This window comes from Mustelus asterias, chromosome 10 (assembly GCF_964213995.1).
Source record: "Mustelus asterias chromosome 10, sMusAst1.hap1.1, whole genome shotgun sequence".
NCBI classification, from domain to species: Eukaryota; Metazoa; Chordata; class Chondrichthyes; order Carcharhiniformes; family Triakidae; genus Mustelus; species Mustelus asterias.
The window spans coordinates 105,043,663-105,056,384 of record NC_135810.1 but is presented as its reverse complement, the minus strand read 5'-3'; the positions used below and the strand labels follow the sequence as shown (position 1 = coordinate 105,056,384).

Here is a 12,722-nt window from a genome sequence, read left to right as displayed (position 1 = left end):
AGTTTGATGGTTAACAGCATTTTGGGCTCTAACCATGTATTTACATAACTCACAATCTGTTACTCACAACCTGTTTTAATGCTGATTAGATTTGGTCAAATTATGCTCAAATTAATGTTGTGTTCATCATAGAATGGCTTGTTTCTGTACTGTAACAACGTGATCCAGTATGCATCGAGTATTTCAACGAGCCATCGAGTCTAATTCCGCTCACTTGCTCACTTTCAAACCTTCGAATATCCCTCTATTTCTTTTATATAATCCTGGGAGGAACAAGATGCTGAATTTATCATGAAGTATAATGAAACACAAGGATTACTTGGAATATAGAACATAGAACAGTACAGCACAGAACAGGCCCTTCGGCCCACGATGTTGTGCCGAGCTTTGTCTGAAAGCCAGATCAAGCTATTTCCTCCCTATCATCCCAAAGTACTCCATGTGCCTATCCAATAGCTTCTTAAATGTTCCTAAAGTTTCTGACTCCACTATCCCTGCAGGCAGTCCATTCCACACCCCAACCACTCTCTGAGTAAAAAACCTACCTCAGACATCCTTCCTATATCTCCCACCATGAACCCTATAGTTATGCCCCCTAGTTACCGCTCCATTCACCCGAGAACAAAAGCCGAGGATATAGAGCACAAAAGCGGCCCATTCTGCCCAACTGGTCTGTGCTGGTGTTTAAACTCAACACAAACCTCCTCCAATATTAAAAACAGAAAATGCTGTGGAAATATTTAGTAGGCCTGGCAGCATCTGTGCAGAGAGAAACCATTTTTCCACAGATGCTGCCTGACATGCTGAGTATTTCCAACATCCGTAGTATTTTGCTTTTGTACGAGTCTCCTCCAATTCTGTCTACCTGATCTCAATCTTTCAGCATATCTTTCTGTTTCCCTTGCACACCTCTGGTTTCCTTTCTAAAATCACCTAAGCTGTTCGTCAGTACCATTTTGCGTGGTAGTTGCTTCCACAATCTAACCATCCTGAGTAAAGAAGTTTCTCCTTATTTCCCTATTGAATGTGTCAGTAAATATCTTATATTTATACCATGCCATTTGAATTATCCTACAAGTGGAGCTGTTCTCTGCACATCTAAACCCTGTCCAGCCCATTTATTAATTTAAACACCTCAAAATCTTCCGATTTCTTAAGATAAAAGCCACAGCTTTCCCAATAGCTGTGATCTCTCCGAGCTTCTAGTCCTTTAAAAGTATGGAAACCAGAATTATGCACAGTACTTGAAGTGCAGTCTGACCAGGATCCAAACAAGTTTTAAGTAGCTCCCCTACTTTTGAATTCTATATCTGAAGAAATAAATCCCAGTATTTTGTTAGTGTTTTTAATCGCTTTACCGACCTGTAATGCTGTTTTAATGATTTGCTCACCTGGATCCCTAGCTTGCCAGCTTCCCATCAAATAATATCTTTTTATGAAGTTAGCAACACCATTTACCATGCTGCTATTGATATTGAATACTATTTAAACAGCAGCTACTAAGTTACATGATACAGTTGCTTTCTCATATTTATCATGCAGTTTATCGTACTGACCGTTGTGAACTTATTAAGCTCGATGACCATGCGATGATCTAACTTGCTATTACAGTGGTTATTTGTATTTTTTGTGTTCCACTCATGCACATGAAGAGCTGTTATAAAGTTCAAAAATCAACTCATCTTTACTGCTTGGAATGTGAATATTAACAATTTTCATGTGTTCCATACTGCTACTGTAAAAACTTGAAAGATGGACCCTTCCTGTCTGAAATCATAGAAATCATAGAAACCCTACAGTGCAGAAGGAGGCCATTCGGCCCATCGAGTCTGCACCGACCACAATCCCACCCAGGCCCTACCCCCACATATTTTACCCACTAATCCCTCTAACCTACGCATCGCATCCCAGGACTCTAAGGGGCAATTTTTTTAACTTTGCCAATCAACCTAACCCGCACATCTTTGGACTGTGGGAGGAAACCCACGCAGACACGAGGAGAATGTGCAAACTCCACACAGACAGTGACCCGAGCCGGGAATCGAACCCGGGACCCTGGAGCTGTGAAGCAGCAGTGCTAGCCACTGTGCTACCGTGCCGCCCAGTACGCCCATGCACTCCGCCTGTCCTTTAATTAGTTCCAAGTCTGATAGCCATTTTTGGGATGCAACAGCAAAATACCTGACTGATTTATTCAAAAAGTACAATTCATCATCTACTTTGTTGACGCTATCACCCATAACTAACTTTGGTCATCCATTCAGGCCAGCTCTTCATGGATGGGTCTGGGAGGGGTTTCCTTTGTTTGCATAACTCCAGTTAGTAATGCTTGCACTATTTCTTCAAACATGTTGGCGAGCAGGACTTCTGCTAGCTACATGAAATACATCCTTTGTGTGAACACTACAGCAGCACAATGGTAAACTGGACCTCGGGTAACATTACATAATTTCCCTTGTGTAAAATTACAGCAGCCATGCAACTGAATTTAAATATTTCCAGTTCTATAATTAATTATTCCTCATTTGGGAAATGAGCCAGAGCCCTTGTTTGGTTCATCTGTTTATGGGTACACGTGCCTCTAGAAAGTACCTAATGGCCTTTATTTAATGCGTAAAATAATGCTACCTGTTTCCTCAAAACCTATCGACCTGTTTCCAACGTGCTATTCTCAAATGAAAGAATGTGGCTTTTTCAAGAGTTGGATAAATAATCAAATACGTGATTCACGTTTTTCAGAAATCAGTTTCCCACGCACATGCTGACCGGAATAAATTGAGGCAAATTGAGCCACTCTTTGTAATGTACACATTAATGGTTTATGTGCTGCTTTCAGTTATGAACCGTCAGAAGGTTGTTGCAGTCTTTCGTCAGCTTTTTTTCTGATCCAAATTCAGTTGTCTTACGTGCGCAAGTTTCATTGAAACAGTGTACTTTTGCCAATCTGTAACAGTCGAGCGTAAGCCAGTAATCCTGGCTCCCATCCCGTGCTGTGTTTGTGCTCGTGTACAAAAGGGGAAACGGGATCTGTGTGTATTTTGCAGCACAATCTTCCGCTTTGTGCAACCAATCCATTTATACTGTGGGAAAGTGAGGGTGAAAAATAAACCACGGTTCAACTTTAGATTTGAATAACAAGACAGTTGATGGGAACTGTTAGATCAGAGTTAAGTGATTCTTTTTCTTTTTGTCAAATTTCCAGTAGTTTTTCACCCCTCTGGTATTGTGCAGGGAATAACCCATGCTGCAGTGCGGTCCTGTCAGAAGTGGCAGCAGCAACCTGCCAGTACCTTATGAGCCTGAAGATTGAGTGTTGGCAACCAAGCCAACTCCAGGCCTGTCCTTACCGAAAACATTATCTTAATATTTTATTTCTGCAGCCTGAGTATGGAGGACAGTAGAAACATTAACAGTGCTGCCCTTTTAAGATTAACTAGTGCAGACCAGGAATCATTTGAATGTCTGCCAGCACAAAATACTCACTAAGGCCATTCCACTTTACAAGGTGTAATAATGGGTGTTAAAGCTTATTTATTAGTGTCACAAGTAAGCTTACATTAACATGGCAATGAAGTTACTGTGAAAATCCCCTCGTCGCCACACTCCAGCGGCTGTTCAGGTACATGAGGGAGAATTTAGCATGGCCGAAGCACCTAACCAGTCTTTCGGACTGTGGGAGGAAATCAAAGCAGGCATGGGGAGAACGTGCAAACTCCGCACAGACAGTGACCCAAGCCGGGAATCGAACCCGGATCCCTGGCACTGTGAGACAGCAGTGCTAACCACTGTGCCACTGAACGGCTGAGGTGATCCACATGCTAGTGTAAAGGATTGATGGTGATTCCTGTAGTGTTGCTATCTCCTTAACATTCTGGACTTTTAAGGGAATATAATGTTGCTTTGTTGCTCTAAAATATAGCCGTTAGTGATGCTTGCATTATTTCTTCAAAAACATTGGCAAGCAGGACTTCTGCTAGCATAATGATAAACTGAATCTCAATTAACATTATAAAAATTCCCATGTGTAAAAATGCAGCAACTACTTCAATTCATGCAACTCAATTTAAATATTTTCATTTTTAGTTTCTTTTAAAAAAAATATTTTATAGTTCGAAAATGTATTTTGCCCAGAGTTAGTGAGCTTCTGGAATTCACTGCCTAAGTTGGTGGTTGAAGCCGAAATAATCAACTCATTTAAAAGGTTCCTGAGTCTGCATCTGAAGTGCTGTAAGCTGCAAAGCTATGGAACAGGTACAAGAAAGTGGGATTAAAATGAGCAGCTTTTCTTTTTTTTTGGCTGGTGCAGACAGGATGGGCTGAATGGCCTCTTTCAGCCCCATAACTTTTCTATGGTTCTACGTAGAACAGTACAGCACAGAACAGGCCCTTCGGCCCACGATGTTCTGCCGAGCTTTGTCTGAAACCCAGATCAAGCTATTTCCTCCCTATCATCCCGAAGTGCTCCATGTGCCTATCCAATAGCTTCTTAAATGTTCCTAAAGATTCTGACTCCACTATCCCTGCAGGCAGTCCATTCCACACCCCAACCACTCTCCGAGTAAAAAACCTACCTATAGCTTCCTATATCTCCCACCATGAACCCTATAGTTATGCCACCTAGTTACCACTCCATTCACCCGAGGAAATAGTCTTTGAACATTCACTCTATCTATCCCCCTCATCATCTTATAAACCTCTATCAAGTCTCCTCTCAACCTCCTCCGCTCCAAAGAGAAAAGCCCAAGTTCCCTCAACCTTTCCTCATAAGACCTACTGTCCAAACCAGGCAGCATCCTGGTAAATCTCCTTTGCACTCTTTCCAGTGTCTCCACATCCTTCTTATAGTGAGGTGACCAGAACTGCATGCAATATTCCAAATGTGGTCTCACCAAGGTCCTATACAGTTGCAGCATAACCCCACGGCTCTTAAACTCAAATCCCCTGCTAATGAACGCCTTCTTCACGGATCTATCCACTTGAGTGGCACCCTTCAGAGATCTGTGGATATGAACCCCAAGATCTCTCTGTTCCTCCACATTCTTCAGAACCCTACCTTTGACCCTGTAATCCACATTCAAATTTGTCCTACCAAAATGAATCACCTCACATTTATCAGGGTTAAACTCCATTTGCCATTTTTCAGCCCAGCTCTGCATCCTATCTGTATATCTCTGCAGCCTACAACAGCCCTCCACCTCATCCACTACTCCTCCAATTTTGATGTCATCAGCAAATTTACTGATCCACCCTTCAGCCCCCTCCTCCAAGTCATTTATGAAAATTACAAATAGCAGAGGACCAAGCACTGATCCCTGTGGCACTCCGCTGGTAACCGGTTTCCAGTCTGAAAATTTTCCATCCACCACCACCGTCTGTCTTCTGTTAGATAGCCAGTTACCTATCCAATCGACCAAACTTCCCTCTATCCCACAAATCCTTTCTCCATAAGCCGACCATGGGGGACTTTATCAAACGCCTTACTAAAATCCATGTATATGACATCAACTGCACTACCTTCATCAACACACTTAGTTACCTCCTCAAAAAATTCTGTCAAATTTGTGAGGCAAGACTTGCCCTTCACGAATCCGTGCTGATTAAGCTGCATCTTTCTAAATGGTCGTAAATCCTATCCCTAAGGACCTTTTCCATCAACTTACCGACCACCGAAGTAAGACTAACCGGCCTATAATTACCAGGGTCATTTCTATTCCCTTTCTTAAACAGAGGAACAACATTCGCCACTCTCCAGTCCTCTGGCACCACCCCCGTGGACAGTGAGGACCCAAAGATCAATGCCAAAGGCTCTGCTATCTCATCCCTTGCCTCCCAAAGAATCCTAAGGTATATTTCATCAGGCTCAGGGGACTTGTCAACCTTCAGTTTATTCAAAATTGCTAGTACATCTTCCCTCCGAACATCATCTTCCTCCAGCCTATCAGCCTGTGACACCCTCTCTTCATCAAAAACATGGCCCCTCTCCTTGGTGAACACCGAAGAAAAGTATTCATTCATCACCTCTCCTATCTCTCCTGACTCTATGCACAAATTCCCACTACTGTCCTTGACCGGCCCAAACCTCACCCTGGTCATTCTTTTATTCCTCACATAAGAGTAAAAAGCCTTGGGGTTTTCCTTGATCCAACCCGCCAAGGACTTCTCATGCCCCCTCCTAGCTCTGTGCAAACAAAAAGTGACAACAGTACAGCCAGGGACATACTGATCAACAAGTAACAATTAAAAATCACCAAACCTAAAATTTTAAAACTGCAATTCAAAAAATTATGAATGGCTTCCAGTAAGAAAGGGGGCAGGTGAAATTGCTCAAAGATTTTGTGAAAAACCTTCCTGCTACTATCAATGCCAAAACCCTTCCTGCTAGCTTTCACCAAAACACTGTCCACTCGTAATTTGAAACAATGCCAGATTCCAGAAGCCATAAAGCCAACATTGCAATTTTATTGCTGCATTAATGTCACAGTTTAGCGCTTTATCAATAGAATATAAATGGGCATAAGAGTTCCCTTGAATTGGCAAGAATAAGAACAGCATTACAAGAAAGTAAAATTCTGAAGGTGGCAGCATCATAACATACAGGGAACAAGAGTCCCCCACACAAAAACAGAAAATGCTGGAAAATCTCAGCGGGTCTGACAGCATCTGTGGAGAAAGAATAGAGCCAACGTTTCGAGCCTAGATGACCCTTCGTCAGAGTCCCCCACGGCTAATCCTAATTAATGGCATTACATTAATGGATCTTTGAGCCATTCGCAATGTTTCAGGAGGCGCTTTACATTCAATGGCTTGATGGTAACAAAAGGATTTGTACTGTACATAATGTGGCAACTGTTAAGTCTTGTCTGTAGAGGACATGACACTGTTGAAAATGATGGTGCTTACTGTTTGGAGAACTGTTTCGAGAGCTCAGCAAGATATTAAGCATGCAGTATGGTGCGATACTTCATAATCAAAAGTTGTGTACATTCAATATTGCAAAGTCTTGTGTACAAAATCGTTCATACAAATGTTTGTATTGAATGTTCTATTTGATGGAAGAGGGACATCTAAACAAAGGGTTTGTAACCACCAAACCTAGAAATGAGGTCCAATTGTAACTTAATGAATAACTGTCTTTGGGAAAGAAATTGCTGACCAGTATTTCAAATGTTAAGCAAAAACAGAGAATGCTGGAAAATCTCAGCAGGTCTGATAACATCTGTGGGGAGAGAATAGAGCCAACGTTTCGAGCCTAGATGAGCCTTCGTTTGAGCTGGGATCAAAGAAAATCAGCAGAGATTTATACCAGATTTATATTTAAAACGTTGGCTCTATTCTCTCCCCACAGATGCTCTCAGACCTGCTGAGATTTTCTAGCATTTTCTGTTTTTGTTTCAGATCCCAGCATCCGCAGTATTTTGTTTTTATTCCAAATGTTCGTGATTTTTTTCAACATTTTGTTCTTGAGAAATGATTTTTACCTTCTGTTCTTTTGTGACTCAGTCAAACGGCGAATGTTATTTCTGTTTGCATGACAACATTGTGATGCCTGGAATCCAGTTTGTATTACCTGAAATTGCATAGTCTGAAACTGACTCATCAGCATTGACAAGTATTTAACTGGGATGGCTTCTTTTTTCCCCCTTGAATTGCACAATATGAAAAGTATCACACTGAGCATTATATAAATTTAATGCCTGGAACTTCCTGGCTCCCCAGCATTGGATTTGGGGAGTACCCCAAAGAGGTGCCCTTGGCGACCCATCTTGGAAGTTCCCAGATAAGACTTTATGCGGCAGTTGTCCAGAGGCGGACATTCCCTGGACATTTGTGCTGCACTGGGAACCATCCGACAAAGCAATTTAAATCACTAACTTTGGATGGCTCTGCCAGTTTTACACCAATAGTTATTCTGAAAGAGCTAGAAGAAATAAAACCACTTTTAAGTTCAGCACAACTATTTTAAACACCCAGACTAAGCCCCACACAGGACACCGTCCACACTCCAGATCGCACCTACCACCACCACTCCCATGGGATTCCCCCAGTTATGGAGATGCCGGCGTTGGACTGGGGTAAGCACAGTAAGAAGTGTCACAACACCAGGTTAAAGTTAGCCAAGACGTGGAGTCATGGGCATTCAGCCTCTGATCTTCGGGTAAGCGTTCTCCAAGCCTTCATGACACACAACGCAGAATCGCTGAGCAAAAACTGATAGCCAAGTTCCACACACATGAGGACGGCCTCAACCGGGATCTTGGGTTCATGTCACACTATCTGTAACCCCCACGACTTGCCTGGACCTGCAAAATCTCACTAACTATCCTGGCTGGAGAGACAATATCTTTAACCTGTGCTTAACCCTCTCTCCATTCACATTGTCTATACCTTTAAGGCTTGATTACCTGTAAAGACTCGCATTCCAACCATTATCTTGTAAATTGAGTTTGTGTCCCACTCACCTGATGAAGGGGTAGTTCTCCGAAAGTTTGTGCTACCAAATAAACCTGTTGGACTTTAACCTGGTGTTGTGAGACTTCTTATTGTGATTCCCCCAGTTGCGCAGGGCTCCCCCCCTCCCTCCCATGCAAGCAGACCCAACCAGTCAAATTCCATCCGCTTACCTGGACACTTCTCTGGCCTGACAGTTTCACTGGACCCTTTGAAGCTATCTGCTTTGCAGCAGCCAGTGCAGCCTGAGTTTGTATTGTGCTGTGGCCTTTGGGGCCTCTCGTGATGCAGGCTGTTAACAGCTCCAGCCAGTGGAGGATGGAACTTCCAGTACTTCCAGAATATTCCGTGCACTTGTACTCTTGTAATTCCAGCGGGTCATCACTTTACACTGGGTGGGAATTATGGCCCAATTTTTAAAAAACTATTCTAGGGCATTTGCATTTAATGTGAAATTTGACAAATTGAATAATTGTGTCCAGTTCGAGCCATCAAGACACATAGAGGGATTCAGGCACTGGAGGCAATGAAGAGAAGAGTCAGTGTCAATCCACTGATTTATGGGAAAAGATTGGTTAAACTTGAGTTTTTCTGTCTGAAAAGGAGGCAACTGAGAAGTGTTCTTGTTGAAGTATTTAAGGTAGTAAATAGTCTGGAAAAGCCAAGTCTAGAAAATTATTTCCAAATCAAATCAGGAGATAGAAGAGTGGCCACTTGTTCAAAACAATAAACGATGAATAATGACTCATGTCAGGAAGCTGTTTTTCTGTATGAGGACTGAGCTCTGATTGAGTGGTTTGGTTTGATTTGATTTATTATTGTCACGTGTATTAGTATGCAGTGTAAAGTATTGTTTCTTGTGCGCTATACAGACAAAGCATACCGTTCATAGAGAAGGAAAGGGGAGAGTGCAGAATGTAGTGTTACAATCATAGCTAGGGTGTAGCAAAGATCAACTTAGTGTAAGGTAGGCCCATTCAAAGGTCTGATGGCGAGCAGGGAAGAAGCTGTTCTTTTGTATCTTTGTCCCGAAGGAAGAAGGTGGAAGAGAGTAGATTCGGGGTGTGTGGAGTCCTTAATTATGCTGGCTGCTTTTCCAAGGCAGCGGCAAGTGTAGACAGAGTCAATGGATGGGAGGCTGGTTTGCGTGATTGATTGGGCTACATTCACGACCTTTTGTAGTTTCTTGCGGTCTTGGGCAGAGCAGGAGCCATACCAAGCTATGATACAACCAGAAAGAATGCTTTCTATGGTGCATCTGTAAAAGGTGGTGAGAGTTGTAGCTGACATGCCAAATTTCCTTAGTCTTCTGAGAAAGTAGAGGCGTTGGTGGGCTTTCTTAACTATCGTGTCAGCATGGGGGGGGGGGGGGGGGGGGGGACCAGGACAGGTTGTTGGTGATCTGGACACCTTAAAAACTTGAAACAAGTGGTGGTATAATTTAAGAACAGTTGGAGATTGCAATCACTGGGGTGGTGGTTGAAAAGGATAAGTGAAGTTGTTGTGTATAAGATGGTCAGAACCTGTATTTGGTCATGTGAGCGCAAGAGTGTTAAAATGTGGAATGTCTGTAATATCTACACTGGGCACGTTTGGATCTTAGCCTTTACAGGCAGTTGTTTGATACAGAATTGAGCGCAAGTTTGCTTTTGATATTACAATGTTAGTAGACATTTATTTCTGTAAAGTCTCAACAATATTTATCAAGTTCATTTTATTTGTTCAACTGCAACTTTTTTTATAATGGTGTTTTTATTTTTAAGGATGTCCCTTGACAGAACAAACTGGTGTTAAACCCAGTTGTTATGTGTCATACGCTACACCAGTCAGTCCCACTCCTATAACAACTCATCTGATAGAAAATGCATACAGCCCTGTGTGGGACCACCAACAGCAAACAAGGTACTGTATGTATTGTATGATATTTGAAGATGTAACTTAAGTCAGGTTTTTAGGAGAAGTAAGAGCACCAGCAGTTTGAAAGAGTAATACATTCCCCAAATCTTCCAGAGTAAATGGACTAACCTCCTATTGTTCCACCAGGATTATTACTCCCAAACAAAACCTGGTTCCTATATGTTAAGGAACAGGAGTAGACCACACAGCCCATCAAGCCTGCCCCCGCATTCAACATGATCATAGTTGATCTTTTAGCCTCTCTCCACTTCCCCACTTACTCCCCATATCCCTCAATCGCTCAAGGATCTATTCTTGGTCCCTTCCTATCTCGTATGCCCTTCCTGTCCCTCAGTGACATCATCCAATAATACATTAGGTTCCACATGTACACTGGCAGCACCCACTCTATCTCAGTACCACCTTTCTTGATCCACCATTGCTCGCCTGACATCCACTACTGAAATTTTCTCCAACCATAAATGAGGACGGGGGAATGTGCAACAAGACCTGGGCGTCCGTGTGCACCAGTCACAGAAGGTAAGCATGCTTTAGGCAGTAAAACAGGAGAATGATATTGGCCTTCAAGGTGAGAGGATTCAAGTACAGGAGCAGGGATGTCTTGATGCGATTATACAGAGCATTGGTAAGGCCACACCTGGAATATTGTGTGCAGTTTTGGTCTCCTTATCTGAGAAAGGATGTTCTTGCTCTGGAGGGAGTGTGAGAAGGTTTACCAGACTGACGTATGAGGAGAGATTGAGTCAGGTAGGATTGTATTCGCTGGAATTCGGATGAATGAGAGGGGATCTCATACAGACCTATCAAATTCTAACTTTGCTATGCAGGATAGATGCAAGAATGATGTTCCCGATGGTGGGAATATCCAGAACCAGAGATCACAATCTGAGGATACATGGTAGACTGTTTAGGACAGATTTGAGGAAAAATTTCTTTACCAATAGAGCAGCCAGCCTATGGAATTCGCTAAAGTAATTGAGGCCAAAACATTGTGTGTTTTCAAGAAGTACTTAGATATAGCACTTGAGGCAAAGGGGATCAAAGGATTTGGGGGGGGGAAGGGTCAGGCTGTTGATCAGCCTGAATGATGGATGATCAGCCATGATCATGAAGAATGGCGGAGCAGGCTCGAAGGGCCAGATGGCATCCTCCTCCTATTTTCTATGTTTCTACATAACTAAATATTGGCCACTGTTTGAGGAAGAGTCGGATATTTTGGCATCTGTTTGACCAATTTGATGAATTTCCGACACCCTGATCCACTCTATCACCAAGACTACCTACCCCATGTCAATAACATCGCACATCTCTGCCCTGCTGTTGAAGTTCTAATCTGTAACTTGGTTCAATGGTTTCAATGCATTCCTAACCAGCCTCATATTTTGCACCTTCATTAAATTAGCTCATCCACATCCTGACTTGCACCAACTCCTGTTCAGCCCTGTGCCTTTATGTGTCCAGACCACCGACTCTGGGATTGCCTCCCTAAACCTATCTGCCTCTCTACTCCTTTAAAATCTACCTCTTAGAGCAAACTGCTGACCAAAAACTTGCTCGATGTGGCTCAGTGTCATATTTTGGTGATGCTCCTCTGAAGCACCTTGGAATACTTAAGATGTTGGAAATTTATAAGAAACAATAGCAAAACGATCGGACCAATTCTAATTGACTTCTTGGACGGCTCAACAACTTGTGAAAGTGAAGCAAGAGCATAATTTTCATTTTCATCTGAATTTTTCTCAGTTCAAGGGACGGCCATGCAGAGATGAGAGTACTCATCAAAGAATATTTTGGCTTTGCTTTAAAGGGAGAAGTTTATTCTATTACAAGTTGTATCAAATGTCCCATCAGGCGTGTTACTTAGATGTGCTCCATTCAACATGGAAAGCAGCAGATATCACTGTTACCTTGTTCACTTCCAGAAGATGGGAAATTAGGAAACTAAAAAGAGCATCGAGCAAAGTCATTGTGTACGGTGAAGGTAGAGAACAATGTGAGCTGCGTGGGGAAGTCAAAGAGAGAGCATTGATTTCTGCTGTTGGGATGAGGGCCATTTATTTATCTGGGGAATTAACACTATAATAGTGAGTAGAACAGTGATTAATTTTGTTGTTTGCAGTGACTTCCATTTATACAATTGCAGGCTGCCCAAAGAGTTATTACTGGACCCACAGCAAACTCTGGTTTTCAAAGTGTGGCATAAAGCAGGTAACTGTTTAAAAATTTTATTCTGTTTATCCATTTAAGTTGTTCTGTTTCTTTAAAACTTAGTCATTGCTACCGATATGCCTAGGACGTAATAGAAACTAAACTGACACAAGTAAAAGTGTCGTTTTAAATCTGTAAATTACTTAACC

The 12,722-nt window shown here is 42.3% G+C and overlaps 1 protein-coding gene across 1 annotated transcript in view; it reads left to right on the top strand.

Annotated features, from left to right (window-relative positions):
* c2cd3 (C2 domain containing 3 centriole elongation regulator) overlaps window positions 1-12,722 on the top strand; it is a 112,948-nt gene that overhangs the window by 78,662 nt on the left and 21,564 nt on the right. Inside the window, exons 25-26 of the mRNA XM_078222361.1 lie at window positions 10,212-10,350; window positions 12,509-12,573. Coding sequence (XP_078078487.1) covers window positions 10,212-10,350; window positions 12,509-12,573 — 204 coding nt within the window. The remainder of the gene's footprint in view (window positions 1-10,211; window positions 10,351-12,508; window positions 12,574-12,722) is intronic.